A 22,700-nucleotide genomic window follows, 5' to 3' on the forward strand; every position below is an offset into this window, starting at 1 on the left:
CAGGTTTTTTTTTAACAAACACATGAATAGGCCTGGCCTGCTGTATTGTTTGAGAGTTTACTTCTATGGACTCAGATGCAACTTTTAGTTTAAAACGGTCTCTGTTTTCACATATTGAACCATTGTGACTGAACGCGATGACGTGTGACGCTTTAATTTGTTCCATAGGTGTAAAGGCTACACATGTCTTTTTACAAGTTTGCATTTCGTCAAATATTTTTCGATTTATTTAAAAAAGTATTAGGGGGAACAAAATGTTGGGAGTTACGAGATGTTCCACCTGTTGAGTTGTTATTCTTTGTTTGAAGGTACCTGTATTGGCAGTGGTATGTTCTTTTTGAATGGGGACAAAATTGAATAGAGACAGCATATGACATTGGAAATATGACATATTGTTGTTTCATTCAAGTATCCTATCCGACTCATAATTTTCACACACAAGCTACAGTCAAACAATATGAATTCCGAGTTTTCTGACACATTATAAAGAGTTAAAAATTTATCAACAGCAAATCTTAACAAGAAACAACACAGTAGTCAGTATTTATGTCATTGAATGGTACATTTAATATTAGCACTTCACTCAATACTTATCATTTATTACAGTCATATTTACATTTATATTCGTATTTTGCTTTACAATTTAACCAATATTTTTAGTGATTGAATGATGTGATAATTTATAGATATCGCAGGGCACAGATTGCCTCCAAATTATAACTGTTTTCACGTGACAGGGAGTGAACAAAACAGCCACTTCTCCTTTTTTATATGCAACTTCACTTCAACATAAGAAGGAAACGGAATTGTGTTGCCTTCAATGACTGACCGTTTTGTTCAAGAAACAAAAAGAAAATTTCCAATTGGTTAGGTAACCAATTTTTTTCCTGAAAAAATATCAACAAAGCAAAAGATATTGTCTTTTTTAAACCCACAAAATAGATGAATGAAAAAAAATCCTGACTGGTCTACCTTAGAACTCCATTTGAGCAATATACCAACATAATTATGAAAAAACCATTTTGCATACACTCACTTGTATTTATCGCTAGTCATTAGTCATTTTCACTATCATGAAAAGTTATGTGATGTTCATCAACTAATATTGTACCGAGTTCATGCAGCAAATGTTAACGGATGGGGACTTTTTATATACAAGAGGGGGACTTTATAATACACTATACATTCCTTGTTATTTACAAATACATGTTCATATAAATTTAAACTTAGTGGTCTTCTGTTAAAGAAGTTCAAAAATTGGTCCAAAAATATATAATAATGCTAATCATGATAGCAGCTTCTGTATTTTAATACGATTACTTTAAAAACATATATATATCATTATGTTTTATTGCTTTGGGAGTTTTATTACTTTAGTTGGATGGGTTGATAGATGCTAGCTTTTCCCCCAAATTGTTGTTATCCACAATCTGAAGCAGAGATCAATGCCTGATGTTATGACTCTTCTTTTGTTACCACTGTCAAGAAATAAAAATATATTTGGATCAATTGTTGACATATAAGTATGGTTATTTTAAAAAAATATTACAAAACAAGATATTTTGCAAGTGAAGTGTAGGCCTATATAGTTTGTTCGGCTTATAATTGGTGACAAAAATGAGACTCATAATAGTGTATACAATGGCATGCACACAGTTGGGCTCAGCACCAATGCTATATACTTGTTGCGTAATGTGTGACTGGTGTGCGCTTATGTGAATTTATGCAAGTTGGGCATTTATTGATGCATGCGGTAATAAAAAACTGAATAATATATTCACCAATTATAAGCCAAACACTGTGGAGCATTGTTGCATGAGTGGAGTCACAGTATTGTAATACATGATTTGCCATGCGCTGTGTCTGATGGGCATTGGGTGATGGAATACGCCTCACTGTCTTGGATGAGTGCCAGCACCACCACTCTAGGATTACTAGACTCTATCCAAAGGAAGACCCATCGAATCATAGGCTTGAGCGAAGAGGAAGTAAGTACAGAGCTGAACATCACACTCCATCAAAGACATCAAGTGGCTGCAGCAACAGTCCTCTACAAAGTGCACACCAGCTTATGCCCACCAGATCTGAAGGCATAACATTCACACTGCAGTTCATGTTTGCCTACCAGATGGAATAGTTGGACTTGGAGACATATCTGACAATGGTGCACCATCCTTCAAGAGCAGAGTACACAAGCATCTTATTTCATGTGTCTGATGCTTTACTGTACCCCTTCACTCTTGTTATTCCTATGCTGCAGTGAACCCCTGATTGGCACATGTGGTTGCCTTTTATAGTGCCTATAGGTGCCTATATAAGTTCTTGACATGTGTCACTCCTTATGGGCTATTTTGTTCACTCTGGCATTTTAACAATCTGACAGACCATCATTTCACTCACCTTTGGTGCATTCCAATTCTCGTACAATCTGTTTGTCATCTTCATCATCAGCAAGCCATCTGTCACAGTCAAACTCATAGTGTGCCATATCACTACCATCTACAACCACAACCTGTAGTGAGAGAAAACAATTATATAATCATGATTAAAACCACAAACCTTCATCAAAACATGCAAAGTATATTCAGAAATGTGCAAATTATATTCAGAAATGTACAAATCAACTTTAAAAAGTTTTTCCAAATGAAGTATTTACCATTCATGAAAGCTAAAATTGGACAAGAGTCATAATTTTTGCATCACTGCAGTTCTTCATTAATGCCTGTACAGCATAAAAATGATACAATTTACAAAATATATCCAGAGTATCATGTTACAACAATGAACTTTCACAATTTGGATTGTATATTCCTAATTCTGAAATTGGTTTTCCCAGTTAGGTCTTGCGGCACAACTATATAACCAATAAGTATTAAAGCAGATATTGCTGTTTTACTTGGTGGAGTAGATATACTTATATTAGACTTAATTTCAACACAGAATGCCCAATTCAACATACAGTGTAAGTAGGGCTAATTAGAAGGAGGAAAAAACAGATCAAGTTACCTTATCAAGATACCAGGCAGCACCAGCACCTGAGTTGTCATGCCCAATGCGAACTTTGGTGAGTTTACCGAGGTGTGGTGCCTTGAATTTAAAGTCATCGTCACTAAATATAAAGAAGACAGTAATCAATTATATCAAACTAAATACTTATATAGTATACAAATATTAACTGTCTAGGAGTGTGATGGTAGAAACGGCGAGAGGAATGGAACAATACATCTTTCACCGAGTGATTATATTTCAACCATTACACGAATTTAAGACAGTTATATTTGTTTTATATCACTCATACATAAATTCTATTACTAAAATACTATTTACGGTAGGAAATAAATTTTTTCATCAACATAACACCAAGTTTTTGCCGTGAAATACTTCACATTTTGGGGTCCACCCCATAACTAAATCAGCGAGTCTAAGAGTAGGCGCACAGCTTGGCGCAGGCGTACTACAGCGCAGCAATATGATGGTAAAAACTATCACACTGAGAAGCTGATGGTAAAAATGATAAATGGTAATCAACCAATGAACTGTCTAGAATTTATGTATGAGTGATATAATATTGAATATAGTATTAAAAGTTACTTTACTTCTGAACACAATATGGGATATTATCTTATCTGCTCAAGCCAAAGTCACACTTTATTGCGATTCAGATAGACCAAATCATACATCACATGAATATCCTCAGGGAGGTAATAACATTTTTAAATGTGACATGATCAAGGGAAATAATTCTTAATGTCGAAACTATTCAATTTCAATTTTTTTAAGTCTGTTACTACCCCTTTCTAAATGCTCGGTTTTGATGCAAAGTATAAATGTGTACATCCATATCAAAATGATGCACTTGTCGGCTGCTACATGTGTCTCATTTCACATAATACCTAAGAATAAATACCAGACTCATCTTCGGAGTGGAGGTCATTTCAAATCATCCCAAGTCACATGGTTTAGTAATACAGAGAACATTCCTTAAAGCTGTGACTTGGGGATGATTTGAAGTGACCTCCACTTCAGAGATGAGTCTGGTATTTATTCCTAGTTATTACGTGAAATGAGACACATGTAGCAGCCGACATGTGCATCGTTTTGATATGGATGTACACAAATAACAAAAATTATATACTTGTTTCTTTCAAAGTTGTTGCCATTGTTGTCCAGTTTCCTTTCACCAGAGTCTCCATCCTCTCCATATAAGGTAACGAGTACATTTGCATCTGTACCAGCAGTCATCTTACTGCCTGTCTTTACATGCACTATGTATGTGTGGGGACCTGCAGCATGAATAACAAAATTGAAATATGTTTACTATCACAATCTAATTTCTGGAAGTTTAAACTGACTTTCAGCACTTGAATTTTCGATGTGACACATCCTCATCAGAAGTAGTCCTAAGATGTTGACCATTATACAACACCCTCATTCAACCAAAAGTCGCCAATGGTCAACAAAAGGGCAACATCTAAGGACTACTTCTGATGAAGATGTGTCACATTGAAACTTCTTAGTTTAAACTTCCAGAAATTGTTTATCACCAGCATGTATGAACTTACATTCGAGTATTACAATCTAGGTTTGTATGCACAAGATTCTTCCACACACCCCAAAAAGGTGCATTTTTGAACAAACATGCCCACCTCTTGTTTATTGTCAAATCCAAAATGTCCACCATTGATAAAAAAAAATCCAAATTTGGATAGAGAATCCAGTTGTGTTTTGTATTCTTGCATTTAAAAATAAACTTTTTTGATGCTTGAAAGGTACACTTTAAAAAAAAATCTCAAATAAATCCTGGTTACGCCCATAGTTGCAGTTAATAGAATACCTTACAGCCTACAGCAGTTACGCTATATTTGGTAGAGCCATGAACTAGCAACATACATGAAAAGGAGAATTATGTAACTTTACATATAACTTTACAAACAGATCACCAATTTGACCCAATTTAAAAAAACCGTCAAAAAACATCTGATGGATCAAGCCATAAGAACTGAGCAGAGATCTTTCATCAGGTATTGATGGGGTTTGATCTTTTCCCTTTTGGTCGTTATTTATGTGCAATATATGGGATTTGGGTGTTATTTATTTATTTTATGTGCAATATTTTGGGTTTGGGAGTTATTTATTTATTTATTGGGAGTTATTTATTTATTTATTTATTTGGTTCTGTTGCCTGATCTGCTTGTTTCCCCCATTTCTTTTTTCTTTAAGGACCCCAATGGAAATAAGCCTCACTTTTATTGAGGCTTTTTGGGCTATCCTTGGTACTCGTCTGGTGTTTACTCCATAATCCATACATTTCGTTGCTATATCTGGTTTTTCATGCAATTGACCACATCTTGTATGTATTTATAATGTATCTTTTTATCATATGTGCTGTAATATTTTTATGTGAGTACTGAATAAATATGAATGAATGTACACTATATGATTGGTTCAATTCTAATTCAAGCATGTATGCTGCCAGTTGGAGCTTTTGCCCTCAACTTGGTGACTGTGTAAGGATTATACTTGTCAGATAAAATAATCTATGTTTTCCAAAAACATGACTGCATGTTGATGGTATAAAAGAGCAGTTACCGGTAGGTATTCTTTTTAAAAATTACTGCTTTATATTAATCTCTTAAAACAAACACAAGAAAAGATAGTAATCATGTCACGCCAATAACTAGCTTCAATTCTTGACATTCCGCTATATGTTCAAGACAAAATAAGACCATAAATGTATATTTTCAATCTGCATCTAAATGAAAATGCAAGCAACATGTATTACAATATCGCTGGCACATGAAAGGGATGATTTTCAGGAGTCTGGTTTTTCCCAAATTTCATAACTATCTGACAGGCTTGAATCATTCATTGAGTGAATGATTAGTCTCTCCTATCATATGAGACAGTCAGAGCAAACCAATTATATTGTAGATATAACTGGTTTCTGTTATTATAATTCAGAGAAGTGTTACTGCAACATATTTATATTGTCAATAGAGTGTCTTCAAACTATTGATTTTCAACACAAGATTGCAAAGATTTACTCTTGTCAATGACCAATGCCAATTACTTTTAATGGCACTCAAATAATGGTGTGAAATGAATAAGTATGGAACTTGGTTTCTGATTACATAGAATTTCACATCACAATGTTAAAAGAAAGGCACAATATGCAAGGATTAATAGAATAAAAATAAATAGTTGTAACTGTACCCACAGAGAAATCCACACAGCAAAAGTTTAAACAGACAAAGATTACAAAAGTGTAATTATTAATCTGTGTCATTTTAACTTTTGTAAAATATTATAATTATGAAATATGAGCTACATGCATGACACTCAGTAGAAAACATCTGGAAAAGAGAAATCCACACTACAAAAGTTAAAGATGACAAAGATTACACACACCATGTATGAAATATGAGCTACATGCATGACACTTGTACAAGCCATCATGAACATAATGAAAAGAAAATTCCACACTACAAAAGTTACAGATGACAAAGATTACAAAAGTGCACAGCACACCATGTAAGAAATATGATCTACATATGAGACTTGTAGAAAACAGTAGAAAACATTATAAATTGTTAATATTTCATGCTAGGATTATAAGCTGCATATCGCCAAATGATTGCTGACCGACTGAGGTGCTAACTTCTATATTAGTCTCAAATATTGGTGATATTGATTCAAATAATATGAGAGATATGAAGGTGGATGTTTAAGATGAACCACCATATTTGGTATTCAAAGGGTATTGAGATGTCTTGTTCATCTTGTTGCCATTTGTCAATTTTATATATCTGCTTGTTTCTTTAAGTTCAATTCATGTTTGCATATTGTACTCAAAGTTACCACAGAAAAACAGGTATAGCCTATTATTGATATAATTAGTTCCAAAAATACACATCAAGCAGGAGTTATAAAAGAAGTTTCAGCAAATATATATGGCATGGATTTAACGTTACCATTATTACTTCAAAGATTGGTGGTTTTCATGGAGGAGCTCTACCATAGCAAACTGTTAATAAGTGCTTATGCACTTATAAAGTAAAAGTTTAACTCCTAAAGCGGCTTTCTAAAAAATGTGGTTTTAAGGGATCGGATAGCAACGTTTACACTTGTATTTTTTGTGGGACATTAGAGCACATCAGATATATCAAATTGCATTCTGAATCAATAATTTTGATTTTTTTTTTTAATTCGCGATATAATACAAATTTTATGGCAAATTGTTAAAAATTCATATTTTTTTATTTTTGATATTTAACAGTCCTCGAAGTAAACTTTAATGATATGTACTTAAAGTGTATGTACTATACAAACATAACTTTGGTTATCATAACATAATGGGACTAAGCAAGGGTCAGCTAAGTGAAAAATCCAGGTTAGGGAATTATGTGTAATTATCCAAAGTGCTAAAACTATGACAAAAAGAAAAGTATTGAATAAAAAGTTATACACACAAAGATATATTAATTAGGCTATTTTGAGTAGCAGATTTAAAAGAAATGGTCTTCAAATGCTTTAAAGCATAAAAACAAAGGCCTAAAATGAAGTTGATTTACATCTTCAGTTGCGCATAATGCAATTGTGTGTGAGTGTTAAGCACTACATACTTATGCCTAGCTACGAGTGTTTTCCACAAAGACAGCCCACTATTGTCTTTGTGGACAACACATAGGGCCCGATCAAATTTACCATTTACAAGCTAAACCACACTCACTGAACAAGAATGGTCTGAGGGTCAAAGGAAAAACAAAACAAACTGAAGAACTGAAATTAACCTTTAAAATGAGAAACACATTACTTCATGTCAAAACATGTCCAACTGAAAAATTGCCCTTTTGAGGGAGAGGAAAAGTCCTTGAATGAAAATGCTTTGGAAAATGTGGACTTCCAATGAAAGATAAATTGGTTCTTTGAGTGCCCAGGTAGAGACACGATGAAGGTCACAGTAATTACAGAGGAGATAAAGACGAGGATTGGAAGTCATGGAAGATGACAATGTATTCCAGCCAATGTATGAGTTTATCAAAGATGAAAGCTATCCCAGATGAATGATGATGAATTTACTTGTAATGGCAAAAGGTACAATCAATCAACCACCAACCAAGTAAGCAACCATCCAATCAGTATCACTTGGACAATAATTGATCGGTTGGTAGTTAATCAATCAATCAATGAACTTTCAGCATAATAATTGTTACAAAGAGGAATATGGTCTGTACTTAGAAATTACAATGCTGAAAAAGTGAGTTTGATCTTTTTGCCATTAAAGCGCAATGCATCAGAAGCCTTTAGTCACACTAATTACCTTCATCAGTATCACTAGCTTTATCATCCTCTTTGTCAGTTTCATCTTCTTCTTCAAAGGTTTGTTCATATTGATCTTCTGTTTTTATGTGGATTGTAAGACCAAGCATACATTTAAATCTTGTAGCAATTGTCCTAGTGCAATATAACCATATTTTTAAGTTTTTTTCTTTTCAGGTTTCAATGTCGTTTTTTTATATTGAAAACATTTTAGGAGGAAGTATAGTGAGGCCTCACACACTTACTTAAATTTACCTCACATGTTTTAATACTCTGTAATATGATATTTTACTTATTTTTGTCAATTGCTACAATGAAGATTAGGCTCAGTACTGGTTCAGATACCATGCACTGTTCAAAAACCATGTCTATACATCTTGTTTTTTAAACCCACATTAGGGTCATGTGTTATAGGCTCATTACAGTGTACCAAAAGATCATTAATGCTTGACAAATGTCACTCCTGATTTATCATGTATGATATTTCAAACATATGGTTGCAAAACTTGAGTTAAACTTCTTGTTTAGCAGAAGGTAACATGTATTGGCTTTGCGTTATCATAAAATGTAATTTAATAAAGATTAATGCCTTGGCGTAAACTTTCCAGATCAAGGTAAAAGCATGTTAAGAAGTATACCATGTCCTCAATGACATAATTATGTTCCCCTCACACCCTCACTGGTGCTAACACACACTTTTCAAATATGACTGAGAAAGTATCATTATATACTTTTTAGGGTTTCAATTTCAGCTGTTCTCAACAAAACAAAACTATAAATCACCTTCATCATCATCCTCTTTTTTATCTTCATCCTTTTTATCTTCATCCTTTTTATCCTCCTCTTCATCTTTGATCTGTCCATCTTTGATGCCCTGTACTATTTTCTGGTTGAGTTCTTCCAATGCCTTGCTAATAGCTTTCTGTGCCGGCTCATCACCTTGTACTTTGGCCATCTCCAGTGCCCTTTCAAACGATTCAATAGCATCTTGGAGATCACCAAGTTTCACTGAAAGACAAAATAATCAGCAAATATACCAGAAGTACTTATTAACATCATTACGTCATTTCAAACTTGTCATTAGTAGAAAGGCAACACATCCAGCCATCTATTAGCTATTAGTTTGCTATTAAAATGAAAACATGCAATTTAAATGGACATGCAAATGACCTGACTGTGGCAGTGGTGAAGAAATAAATAAAATTCCTTTGCACCCCGAGCCATACAATACATCCCATCCAAAGGTATCAAACCCAAAAAAATAGGCTCAATATACACAGGTGCTATGGCAATTTGCCCCAAATTCATTAATAGCCACCGCAAAAAATATTTGTCAATGGTGAAAAGTACTACATTTTTGGTAAAATCTGTTCAAAATAGCTAGTAATAGCTAGAGCCTATAAACAGGTCAATGATATTTGGATAAGTCTGTTCATATATCGACAAAACCTGACACAATGTTTACCTTCAGATTGTGCAATCAGTACACTAGCATTCAGCTGCCACACATTGTCTTCAGCTTCCCTAGCAGCCTCCAAACTCTTCTCACCAAAGTCCCTTGCCTCCTGGTGATTACCAAGCTCCAAATGACACCTGCCAATCTCATGGTATAACCAGGTGGCTTCAAGTGGTGACTTCACTAATGGTAGCTTCTCCTTCCAGTGTTCTACTGCAAGGTCAAATTTACCAATACGGGCATACACTCTTCCCAGGTTGTCAAGAGCCCTTGAACGCCCATCGTCACTATTGCTGTTATAAAAAGATCAAAAAGGTATCAATGGACAAATGCTTCATGTTGGTATGCATATAGAAAGTGGAGTGGAGTCTGATATTAATTGTTTAATATATATTGAAATATGTACTCCTGGTGAAACATATCCCCTCCTGACACTGTATGGCGTTATGTAAGCTACAAATCTCCATTTTGACTAGAATTAATTCATACCCGGGAAAGAAGACAGTGTTACCATAAGGGTGATTCCCTTTACAATACACACTACCCCTGTGGAAGATTTTGGAAATATCTTCCACAAGGAATGAATTTCAAATGGAATGACCACATTTGCAGTTCCATTTGAAACTCGCCCTCCTTTCGTGGAAGATTCAGGTTGAATCTTTCTCACAGGGTGTATGAAATTCAAATGGAGCTGCCTAATGTGTTCATTTCATTTGAAATTCACACTACCCCTGTGAAAGATATTTCCAAAATCTTCTACAGGGGTAGTGTGGATTTTAAATGGAATAGCCCATTGACATTGTCCATCAACTTTAAGAGTGAAATTAGAACAGACAACATGTACATGTACTTTTGTCCTTCAATAAATGAAGCTGAAGCAGAAAGGGGTGTTTACCAGGAGTATAATAGTTCATATATCTAAGCCCATGTCTAGTTTGGAAAGTTCACCTTTTTACCGAGACCATTATTAGGGGCGCAACATCCCTCTATCTCTAAGGACCGCTATCTCTATGGTTCGCTATCTCTAAGGTTCGCTATCACTAATGTGTGAAGTCTATGGAGATGAGAATCCCGCTATCTCTAATGGAGAAAAGGGTTTATACCTAAAAAATGGTCCGTTACTTCTAAGGTTCGATATCACTAATTTTCAATAAGGTTCGCTATATCACTAATTTCAAATAAGGTTCGTTATCACTAATTTTGAATAAGGCCCGCTATCACTAATTTATTGAAGGTTCGCTACCACTAATTGCAATCAAGGTTCGCTATACCTAAGGTTCGCTATTACTAATTAATTAATGTTCGCTATCTCTAAAGTTCGCTATCACTAATTTTGATTAAGATTCGCTATACCTAAAGTTTGTTATCACTAATTTTAAATAAGGCCCACTATCTCTAATTTTAAATAAGCTTTGCTATCTCTAATCTAAAGTAAGACCCGCTATCTCTAATTTTCAACAAGGTTCGCTATCTCCAATTTAAATTAGATATGCATATAGCGGGCCTTATTTCAGTTCGGGGGTACTCGTAATTTACGGACGTCTCTGATTTCAAAGACGGGTCAGTGATTTCACATACGGGAGTCTGTGGTATCACATACGTCGAGCTTTGTTGACAGCTGGGCACTCGATGCAGCACATCGGAACGAAGCTGAGTGCATTAGAATAAGCTTTCCTATGTTTAGCAAATATCTACCTGTGCAAAAATTATATCTATCTGTGCAAATTCTGACAAATGGTCCCAGAACACACTTAAGATTGCAATGGCCAAAATCAAATGATTTGAAGTAAACAAAATCGCAAGAGTACCAGAGCCTGCGCTCTAATTCATGAATTGGATAGTAAAATAAGCAGGACTCAACTTGGGCTAGCTACAACCCTGATAAGGCCTACTCACAAAATTATTCCCACTGCGCCGGCACGTTCACTAAAATTACTAATATCGTTTGCGACTGGGTTTTGAAACTAGGGAGTATGTGATTTATGAGACGTCTCTGAAATATGATACTGTTATGTGACATGACGCTTCAAGAGTATTTGATATCAGAGACGTCTGTAAATTATGAGTGCCTCCGAACTGATTTTAAATTAGAGATAGCGAGCCTTTTTTAATATTAGAGTTAGTGGACCTTATTTAAAATTAGAGATAGCGAACCTTATTAAGAGATAGCGGACCTGATATAAAATGAGTGATATCGAACCTTAAAGATAGCGAATCTTAGAGATAGCGAACCTTAGAGATAACAGGCCTTATTTCAAATTAGAGATAACGAACCTTAGGGATACCGAGTTTGTTAAAATTAGAAATAGCGGACCTTATTTAAAATTAGTGATAGCGAACCTTAGATATAGCGACCCTTCAATAAATTAGTGACAGCAGGCCTTATTTAAAATTAGTGATAGCGAACCTTATTTAAAATGAGTGATATCGAACCTTAGAAATTCTTAACCTTATTTCAAATTAGTGATATCGAATCTTAGGTATAGTTTTTTATAATTAGTGATAGCGAACCTTAGAGATAGCGAACCTTAGAGATAGTGGTCCTTAGAGATAGCGAACCAGCGCCTATAACATGTGACATAATAATCTTAAAATCATTATAAACAAGCCAAATCTCTTCTGATTGGTAAGTCTACTCATCCTTTTATTCATTCTAATTTCTTAGTTTTCTTTTTTATACTAACCTGCAGAAATCAAATATACTTGTTTTATATTCATGCAAGCTAAATGTTTGAGATGGTAATGGTGAGATGGTCATGTTTTGACAGTGTCCATATTTATTGATTGAAAATAGCTGGACATTACACTGATAATAGCACCCTACCTTTACTCCACATAGTTTAATTGGCACAAGTGATTGTCAGCAAAGAAGTAAAATACATGACAAGAGGAGAAAAAGAACAAAATACTGAACCTACTTGTCTTTTGAGATGGTAAGATCTTTCTTGTGGTAGTCTTCGGATTTCTTCATATCTCCCAAGTCTAGATATGCATTGCCGATACAACTGTTAAGGTTTGCCACAAAGTCATTCTTGTCTTGGACTTCATCATCTTTCCAGCTGTCCACTGTCTTCATTGTCCTTTGAGCTTGTTTCAGTGCATCCTTTGGTCTACCATCGGCTAATGCTAAAGATGATAACAAATTGTAAAAACAAAATTGTAGAGATTAATCAAGATTGGCAATTTTTGGCCATTGAACTTTGCCTGTTTTTGTGCCTACATTGGTTGTTTGATTTATCGTATATGTGTATGTGCACAGTGATTTTCATTACTTGTTCTAGTGCACTTTTGTATTCCCATTGATTCATGTTGTTTCTACAGGTTTAGCACTTCTGTGGGCCTTGGAACTGGTAATTTTTGGCTATCAAACTTTCTTCTAATGCCTACATTGGCTGTTTTTGTACCCCCATCTGCGTACCGTATAGTCAGTATTTTATTTGTTTCCCCACATCAAGATGCTGGACTTTGCTCTCTTTCTTACTAGGTGCATTTATTTGAATCTAATATGATAAAATCAATCACACAAACATTTCACTAACATATGTACTCATCTCAAAGGAAGTTTTTAATCATTTAGCTTCAAATGTGAGACAGTAACACACAAATAAGTATATGCTTCGATATCACTAACTATTTGTACACAGAAATTGCACCAATGGCAACTGGAGCAAAAACAGCACACTTCAAGAACATCTTTCATAGATCGCATAATCTTACACCATAGAAAAAGATTCTATGCTGCCATCTGTGTGTACTGATGCTAATGGTTACCATGGTGACATACTCCAGTAATTCTAATATCCTCATGATGTATGTCCTCCTGTCGAGTCATCTGCCCTCAACTTTGATCACTAACCTGCATCAATTTCTTCCAGATTTTTGAGTACATATTTGGCAGGATCATGTGGCTTCTTAGATGATTTCTCTCTCTGGCCCCTAGCTTCATCTTTTTCTCGTTTCCTGGCATACATTGGTTTCTGTTGCCTCCAGAATTCTGTCCTTGTGTCTAAGTATTCAATACCCTGGTTGACTAGATCATATATCCTATTACCACTGTCTGTGTCTGCATTGGTTAAATCTGTTGGCATAGAAATGAAAAAGAATAGTTTGATCAACTTGATATGTTAACTTGTAATCAGCAGGGTTATTATTTAGGCAACTCATTGATACTGATTCCAACATTCCTTATATAGTCATATCCTTTCCTTTTTACTTTGTTTGCTGTCTTTTGTTAGGAGTAAGATGAGAATTTTATGAAAAAATGACATACTGTGCCCTAGATTACTTTTTGGAACAATTGTAAAACATGGTTAGCTACTCTTGTCTAACACCCTCTGAGTCTTTTAAGACAACTTGGTACATATCATGCATATAATAAATCACAACTCATGGATGGCGTACCCACTTGTACAACCTGGCCATCAATTCTTTAATTTTTGATCAATGACACACACAAAACTGTGAACTCCAAAGTGGGAGTGCCCCCCAGGGCCTTTTGATTTGGAGATTTCGATGGCACTCAATTAACAATCTGAATAATCATATGGCCACAAATATGATTGATACATACCCTCATGTGGGTTTAGACATAAAGTATAGTAAAAAAATTTCAGATCACCCTTGCTTGCATAGTTTCCAAATACCCTACCTAAATATTAGTATGTAATTTACCTTCATCTCTGAGTAGTTTATCCAGGTACACTTTATCAGCATACAGCTCTCCTAGTAATTGTTTTGTAATCTCTTTCTCCTTGTCTGATTTTTCTGGTTTTTTCTGTCTTTTATTTTGCTTCAAATCCTGTTGCCTTGTCATTGGTTTACTGTAGCCCATTGGTGCTTTCTTCTTGTTCTTTTTCTGTATACAAAAAGATTGAGTAATAACATCTTTAGCATTCTGGGGTTGTCTGATTTCATGACATCTATATACAAAATATCTCTTATTCTTTATACGATGGCACTCTCTAACGCCCCAGGTGGGATCAGATGAAGAGTAAAGTCTGAATAATCTGTTGGTATACAACAGATCATTCATTCATTCAATAACCAACCAATATGTGACTAGGCTATGATACACCAATGTAATCCAATATCTACATAGAACTCTAGTAGAGTCAGCCCAAATTTTAGCCTGTGATACACTGAATGTATGGTGTTGCATAATCACATAGTGATCTTTGGAAGTATGCTGATCTCATAATAACAGTCTTCGCCATCAAAGTTTACTACACAAATTACCATCTATAATGAAAATGAAAACACACATGTGATCAGGGATTGATTCCACAATCATGCTGATATATTTTTGTACATTCAATCTTACAGTAAATGATACATATTTAGTTCATTACAAAACATGGGGTATATGGTGTACAAAGGATAGGCTACTATGTAGGTTGTATGTACTTCATGACGAGAAGTTAGAAAGAGAAATGTTTGGCATAGTTCCAGAATACCCTGCCACCCTAGGGTTAGGGTAGGGTTAGGGTGGGAGTGTATATTTTGAAAGTGTAAACATACAATGAGAAAGGTTAACAAAAGACTACCATGCAGCACAGACCCTTGAAAAAGTCTTACAACAAATACCAACTTTTTTGGATGGTAACAGCATTTGAGATTTTGAGTAGAATATATCTTATAGTGGATTGGGAAGGGGAAACAAATAGTAAAATAAACCAAACAAAAGAGTAGGAATCTTTCTTGTCTATTTGAGGTCATATTAATTACCATTTTGCAAACAACCATTACAACCAATGGTAACAAAACTTGCTGGCATGGAAATGAAATTGTTTTGAATCATTTTGCTGATGAAGAAATATAGTGTCATCAACATTAACATTTAAGGCATTACACACAGTTTGTATGCTATCAGCTGAATGATTGACATGACTTTTGCTATATCTTTAAGACCCAGTTTGTAAACAGCTGGAAGATTGGCGTAATGCCGTAATGGATTACTGTTAATTTGTTATTTCTTCCATGGCCAAGGCACGCACTGGTGATTGGCAATCGTGTAGAACTTAGAAGTGGCGAGGTCTCCTCCCTTTAAATGCGCCAACGACCAATGGGTAAACTGTCTTGTTGTCAAGACTGTTGATCAGCCAATCAGCGTGATTGTTTATCGCCTGTGTGTTTACACTCGTGTACGCAATACACACAGTTCATACATACTCACGATATAACGACGTTTCTGATTGGATTTGCGCTCTTTTTTGCTGGTCATAAATACCGTTTATGACCAGTACGCAGGGCATAAACAAGCTGCGTCACGCAGCGTTGGAACCCAATTAACACGATCCACGATTTGCTAGTGTTGCGTATATACGCGCATGTCACCGCGCCCATCTCACGCAGGCGCAAAAGATGACGCGTATCACGCGTTGACTCTCGGCCGTTGACCTCATGAGCCGAGCTGCTCCTGCAAGTAGGCCTACTCATTTTCTTCCAATTTATGAAGGAAAACGGTATGGAAATGTTATTTAAACTTGTAAACCCTTATTATTTTCATCTGTATTGAATTGCTAAGAATGTTGGGTATGTATGAACGGGGTTCATTCATAGGATTTCGGGCATGATCGCTGTTTTAATAAACAACGATCATGCCCTCAATCCTATGAAAGAACCCCTAATTCCTACCGGGGAAGAAATAAGAAATTAACCGTAATCCATTTAAAGTCCACACTCCCCTGTGGAAGATTTTTGGAAATATCTTCTGCAGGGGGCATATGAATTTCAAATAGAACTAGTACATTAACCAACTCTATTTGAAATTCACCTTCCCTCTGTCGAAGATTCAGGTTGAATCTTACTCAGATGGTGTATGAAATGCAAATGGAACTAGCTAATGTGTTAATTCCATTTGAAATTCATACTCCCCGCTGCTATTTGCCTCTCTGATATGATATAACCAAATTTTGTTCTTTGCACCCATGAAAGTATTGAAGCCAGTGTAACTGAAAACTCTTCCAATACAATGTATATGCCACTGTTCATACAAACTGGGAGACTGTCTTAAACTAATATTCAAATAATTTACTGTGACTTACTGTGGTACAGGATCAATTATGAAGTTTTAAAGAGAAAAATTCCAAGACATTTAGCTCAATAAAAACAGAACAGAGTGACAAAGCGCATGAATGAAAAACTTAAACAATCAGGATTATTAGCAGCTAGCATTGTAATACATATAATTGTCATTTTCTCCTTCTTTGAATTGTTTTCTTAATAGAACTGCATGTATAAGAATAGACAATGGGTATCTGTAGTGGATGTTGAACATAATTACCACATGCATGCTTTCATATGTTTGCATGATTACACCACAAGTTGTCCAGTCTAGTTGAGTCAAATGATTGCCCGGATGATTTAATGCATATTTTTGGTATATATGTGCTAAAAATCTTGTTAAAATTGCAACATGGAAACTTTTTTCCTGCATTAGAAAATCAACCATGTGTACAATGAATGAATGAATGAATGCAGCGCATATTTATAATAGAGCTTGAGCCTCAAAAACTTAAAGTGAGTCAGAGCCTTCAGGATATTTTTGTCCAGTTTTGGTAATAATATATAGTTATTTCTGCTGTGTAATGCATAGATCTTATGTCAGTAACACTCTTACCTCATCTTGTTTATTGAAGAAAGACAAATCACCTTTGGTTTCTAACCTAACCTTTGAAGGATCTGGGAAAAAGGAAAGTAGGAAAAAGTATCATCAAAAGTTCAGACAAGAATGTTGTGCCATATTCTCTCATAATAAATGAAAAAAAAGAAACAAAAGACACAATGTACATAATATGTAGATTTCATTATGTTTGTGAAAATGTAAATTTGTACAAAATAGAAACCGCCAATGCCGGTTAAAACCAGATGTAAACGAAAATTGTTAAAAAATCATTTGTGGCTGACCAACCCAAACTCCAAACAAATGACAGCACATAACGTTCTGTGCATATTTACGTTTAAACGAAAGACACCAAGACAGTGCTTTCAAAATACACCATTACAGGTGAGTAGCCTACGCATTTTAGTCTCTCGCATTAACAGATGATGCTGGACTTTGCCAGTTGGTGTTATCTTCTCTTTATCATTAAAGCATTTTCCACCCTGATGTGGCAGTGATGTCAAAATGTTGAGGCAGGTGTTTCGCGCGTGCATCTATGCGGCGTCTTTAAATGTGTGGGTGTGTACATCAGCACTTTGAGCGAACACTAGCAATTTATTTGTAGCTGCGCCCAATGAAATGCGCACTGACGTCACTGCCACATCAGAGTGGAAGATGCTTTAGGTTATGGTATTTGATGCTTTTAACTTACCTCCTACAGAATTATCTATGGCTTCTTGTGCTTTCTGGATACCTAGTCTGAATTCCTGTAACTCTGGTCTCAATTTGTTGCCACGATGGTAGAACACTAAGGCCATCTCAAAGTCTCCTTTTTGGTATAAAGCTTCTGCCTTCTGGTATAAGCCCTGTATATCATCATTCATAGTTAATTAGTCAAATATTTTTGAATAAAGAAGAGACCACAATTACATACACAAGTCCCCAAACTTTCTACCCATGGTTCAGCTTATAAATGGCGAAAAAAATGAGACTCATAACCTCATGTATTGATATATATCCAGTGCACGCTGTTGGGTGCAGCATTTACGCACATTTATTTTCCTTATATGCGCTTCAACACAAGGGCTCTACGTGCACAGTTTTACCTATGCACGATCCTGGAACCTAGGATTGATTGCAGAAATCAGAACCGGGGATGGTCCCCCTTCTCTTTTGAATAGCTCTGACAATTAACGTGCACAGGGTATGAATCTTCCTGTATACAGGACCAACAGCTTTATGTGACTTCCGAACCACAAGACGTCGCACACACACACTACCTATATCTGCACATGCTAAGCAGTGTATGGGGTGAGAAGAAATTCTACAATTTTATTCTGTAAAGTAACTGAACACAATTGCAGAATTTCTTATAGGAACATTTAGGCAAGGGAAGAGAATTTTCACCTAAGGCAAGCCCAAGGCTTGAACCCTTGCCGATCATATTCTCCCAGCCAACAGCGCAATGCCTTAACCGCTCGGCCATCTCGCCCTCTCTTACTGTGTAACAGCTCTCCATTTTATACCAGAGTGGAGTGGGACAAGCAATTTACAAAAACTCATTATATGATTGACTCCACAAAGTGTTATACTATAATGTATCTGCCTGCGCTCTATATCTTACTTACCTTATGGTATTCTTTGTCTTCCTCCAGAGAGGCTTCAGCATCGCGTAACGCTTCATCTGCATTACCTAGCTGTAGATGACACTTAGATCTTGCTACAAGACAATTCTTATCGGCTGGTTCTATCTCAAGAGCCTAAAATAGAATAAAACATTCACATTAGTATATCAAGTTTGCATACCATATGTCATTAATCAATATCATCATATTAAGGGTTATCTTTTTTTATAAAATCAAATTCCAAATTAACAGAAAAGAGGAGAACAAGATGGTAATTGTACATCGTAAAAAGGAAAAGCTGCATAATTCTTAAGTCCATATAGGCTAATTGAGAAGAGAATTCTGGGCATAACAATTTATGAAAAATGTTTGCATCTACAAGAAAATTGCCCTGTTGCATCACCAGCGTATAGACAAATCACCCTTCTACGCATGTGTGTATGCCCTGCCCATGCGGGGTAAGATAAATGTGCACGATTCAAATCTGCCAAGTGCTGCAAAATTTTACTCTCAACTCAAGGTACATTGTAACCTCCAAAAATCTCCATGAAGAGCTTTAAACCAGAGATTGTGAGGGTGGACTACAGTTTGTCCACTCTGAAGTACAAAGTGACAACACATGCGTAATCGTGTATGCGTTAACAGTGCGTAGTACTGCGTCTCTGCTGCAGGTATGTGTGCCTTCAAAGTCAGCACAATGTGTGCGTCTGCGTCGGTACTTTGTACTTCAGAGTAGAGAGCTGGATCTTGCAAGAAAGATGTGACAGACTATACATGTACCAACCCGGCCGGGGTACCAACCACGTTCTGAACCTCTTTGTGTTCTTGAACAAATGTTAAATGTTTTCTTTTCAAATTTGTTGATTTCACATTCACAAGTTCTAAATATTAAAATGTACATGTATGTAAAACACAATTTTCGACACACAAAAATCACATATATCGACAACTGTCATTTAGCAACAGTCCGGCGATCCCGACTTTTAGACCACCCAAGCTATTTAAGGTACAAATTGCAAATTTATCATATTAAACTTTCGCAACAAGGTTAAACATGTTTTCAACTGTGCAAACATACCTTTTATTCCATCGAACAAGCTTTATTTTGTTCCAAAATTCACATGTTTATGGCTATTTTTGACGTAAAAGAGCTGGTAACAAAACCGAGGATGCCAGCTCCGAAGTTTTCGCGTAGCATTTCGTCGACGGGTCCTTAAAGAACTTTAGCAAAATTACCCTCGATTAGAGAAAAGCGAGGGTAATTAATTTTGTTTCACTGGTTTCATTTTCTGATATTGGATTTCATAATTTGATCTTATATACCTCGACACCTGCTGATGTTTGACCTTTTGCATGTCAACACATTCCTGGTGCTCTGGAGGTCAGCTGGGCAGGGGAGTGAGTTTCAGGGCTGGAATTGCCAGAGGGCATATAGTATGGTGACCCAAGTGAAGTCCAGCTGGTTAGGATGACAGATTGACCACTGTGTTTTTAAGACTAACTTTCATGCTCATGGCAATTGCCATGGCAACTGGCTGTCAAAGCTGAAAACATTTGAAGAAAGCATGGATTCAAAAGTTTTAAGGATGTGTACATCACAAGCGCTTGTTGTACGCTCGTTTTGACGGTAATTTACGCTAGCGTATCATGCATTTTCAAGCGTGTTTGACATAGTTTTACTGCGTGACGCAATTCTGCATTTATTCAAGATGGCGAATTTCTCGAAAAACGTGATGTATTTTACCCCGTAATTTCCCTCATTACTCAAAGCCCTGCCCTCTTTCACAAAAAATTGGTTTTAGCTTGTTAAAAAACGGGTAAAAAATCGTTTTTAGCTTGTTGGATATTTTTGCTTAGTTTAAGCTTGGCTCCTTAGAGTTAGATGAAACTTTTAGTTTAAGCTTGTTAGAATATTAAACCTTGATGAAATAGTAATATTTGAGCCCTAAATAGCGCGGGTGGTCTAAAAGTCAGGATCGCCAACAGTCCCGTATCTTGCAAAAGTGTGACTGATCATTATTAAATTTTGGTCAAATCGTGACTAATGATGTGCACATTTTTTTGTAATTTAATGCACATGTTTGGAAGCTTTGAGACAAACCAAATTACATGTATGTGGCCTATAAAATAAAGTGAATAAAACTCTTCAAGATGCCCATGAATAATTTGTTACACTCAAAATGAACAGCTGATTCAAATTCAGTACTAAAGCTTACAGTACTACTATAGAAAAATTATTCAATTTGTGTACATCGTGGAACATTCAACTACGCTTGTTAATCCCCGACTAATCATGCTAATACACGAGCGTACAATGCGCGCTACTGAGCCTACTCTACGCGTCCATATTGCGAGGTTATCTGCGTACAACAGCTTACTACGCACAGCCACGCAAAGAGTATGTTCCACGATGTACACGAATTAAGTAATTTGTCTATACATCATGTTTGTTCATACATACAAACATAAATGACAACATGTTTAGCTTTGTTGTAAGACTGCCTTGGAAAAATCATCTTAGAAAATATAAATCTAGTGGCCTTTTAATGTTGTAGATACATACAAGGTTGTAGCTTTCAAGGGCCCGTTGGTAGTCCCTCTTGCGCATGTGATCCTCAGATTCCCCGATGTATGACTGCAGTAATTTCAGTTGTTCCTCACGCTCCTTTGCTGGATCAACATATTCCTCCATATTGTTGTCAGGTCTTTTTAATTATTTCATACACCAAAAATTGCTGTTGTTGTTGAGTGTTCCTAACACAAACAGTGACCTCTCAACTGACAATAACTCAGAAGCCTGCTACTTGAGTGCTAGTGCTACAATTCAATTTCAATTCAGCTTTTTAAATTGTTTCTGTGCTAAATTGGAAGACCATGCCCATGTTAAACTTCTGAAATCACAAGTCGTGACACCATTTCTCTTTAGCAACAACCCTAATGAATATGCAAACATATGTCCCACTTGGCTTTTGCACCCAAAAAATGGATAAATAGATCCATTGATTAAAAATAAGACCAAACTTCAGCTTCAGATCATGAGATGATTGAATCAATATTCATTCTTGCAAGTCCCTCCCAAATAATAAGTTATCGATCAATCATCTTCTGAATGGGGTTATTGAGACCAAATTGATTATTGATATGTCAACTCCTTGGCTCACATGAATCCCATTTGCTAAAATCTGAGATAAAAATAAATAAATAAACAAACAAACAATAATAACATGATGAAGCATGATTTTAAAAAAAAATTTTGCGGGGTTTACTTACTGTACTGTAGCTTTCAAGAGCTTTTTTGTATTCGCCTTGCTTGAAAAGAACATCTCCTTCTGCCATAAATATAGGAAAAGACTGTTTTGAAAGTGCTCCATTATCCTCTTCATTCCCATACATCTTAAAAGGTGGTATTTCGATCGAAATATCTGAATTATTGATTTATTGAAGGGGATTATTTTTGCCTTCGATTGCAGTTTCTCATTCGCAAAAATGGTTTACCTTAGCAACGATTGCTACTGCGCATGTCTCGTATATATTATAGATGGCGCTGTTAATATTAAATTCAGATGCAGATGGTACTCGCTACGAATATGATATTTTTTCGATTTGTATGGAAGAAATCTATTCGTATTATTTTTTGAATAAAAAAGCAAATATTCCTGACAAAACAGCAGCCTGATTCAGCTGTTTATTTACTTGAGGT

At 35.8% G+C, this 22,700-nt stretch overlaps 1 protein-coding gene across 4 annotated transcripts; it reads right to left on the bottom strand.

The window, feature by feature from the left end:
- Positions 1–642: 642 nt before the first annotated feature.
- LOC140153288 (outer dynein arm-docking complex subunit 4-like) lies at positions 643–22,487 on the bottom strand. Of its 4 annotated transcripts, none has more exons than XM_072175996.1 (14): positions 22,271–22,487; positions 19,004–19,135; positions 18,088–18,241; positions 17,394–17,455; positions 14,447–14,630; positions 13,632–13,853; positions 12,694–12,901; positions 9,785–10,068; positions 9,103–9,327; positions 8,321–8,398; positions 4,136–4,283; positions 3,007–3,109; positions 2,401–2,512; positions 643–1,478 (listed from the first exon to the last, which is right to left on the bottom strand). In XM_072175996.1, the coding sequence occupies exons 1-14, from the start codon at positions 22,391–22,393 to the stop codon at positions 1,456–1,458; spliced, it is 2,058 nt and encodes a 685-aa protein (XP_072032097.1). In that variant the 5' UTR covers positions 22,394–22,487; the 3' UTR covers positions 643–1,455. The 4 variants fall into 4 exon arrangements, with proteins under 4 accessions (XP_072032097.1, XP_072032096.1, XP_072032095.1 ...); XM_072175995.1 differs by lacking the exon at positions 22,271–22,487 and adding an exon at positions 21,564–21,797 and having other exon boundaries at positions 644–1,478; positions 8,321–8,395; XM_072175994.1 differs by lacking the exon at positions 22,271–22,487 and adding an exon at positions 21,564–21,797 and having other exon boundaries at positions 645–1,478.
- Between the last annotated feature and the right edge of the window lie 213 nt (positions 22,488–22,700).

The sequence above is a fragment of the Amphiura filiformis genome, chromosome 5, assembly GCF_039555335.1.
Source record: "Amphiura filiformis chromosome 5, Afil_fr2py, whole genome shotgun sequence".
Taxonomy (NCBI): Eukaryota; Metazoa; Echinodermata; class Ophiuroidea; order Amphilepidida; family Amphiuridae; genus Amphiura; species Amphiura filiformis.

Coding starts and splice junctions, on each gene's coding strand:
- LOC140153288 (XM_072175994.1), bottom strand. CDS start 21,692: ATGGAGGAATATGTTGATCCAGCAAAGGAGCGTGAGGAACAACTGAAA. Junction 8,399..9,102: donor AAAAGAGGATGATGATGAAG/GTGATTTATAGT, acceptor ACATAAAAACAG/AAGATCAATATGAACAAACC. Junction 4,284..8,320: donor AGCTAGTGATACTGATGAAG/GTAATTAGTGTG, acceptor TTCATGCTGCAG/GTCCCCACACATACATAGTG.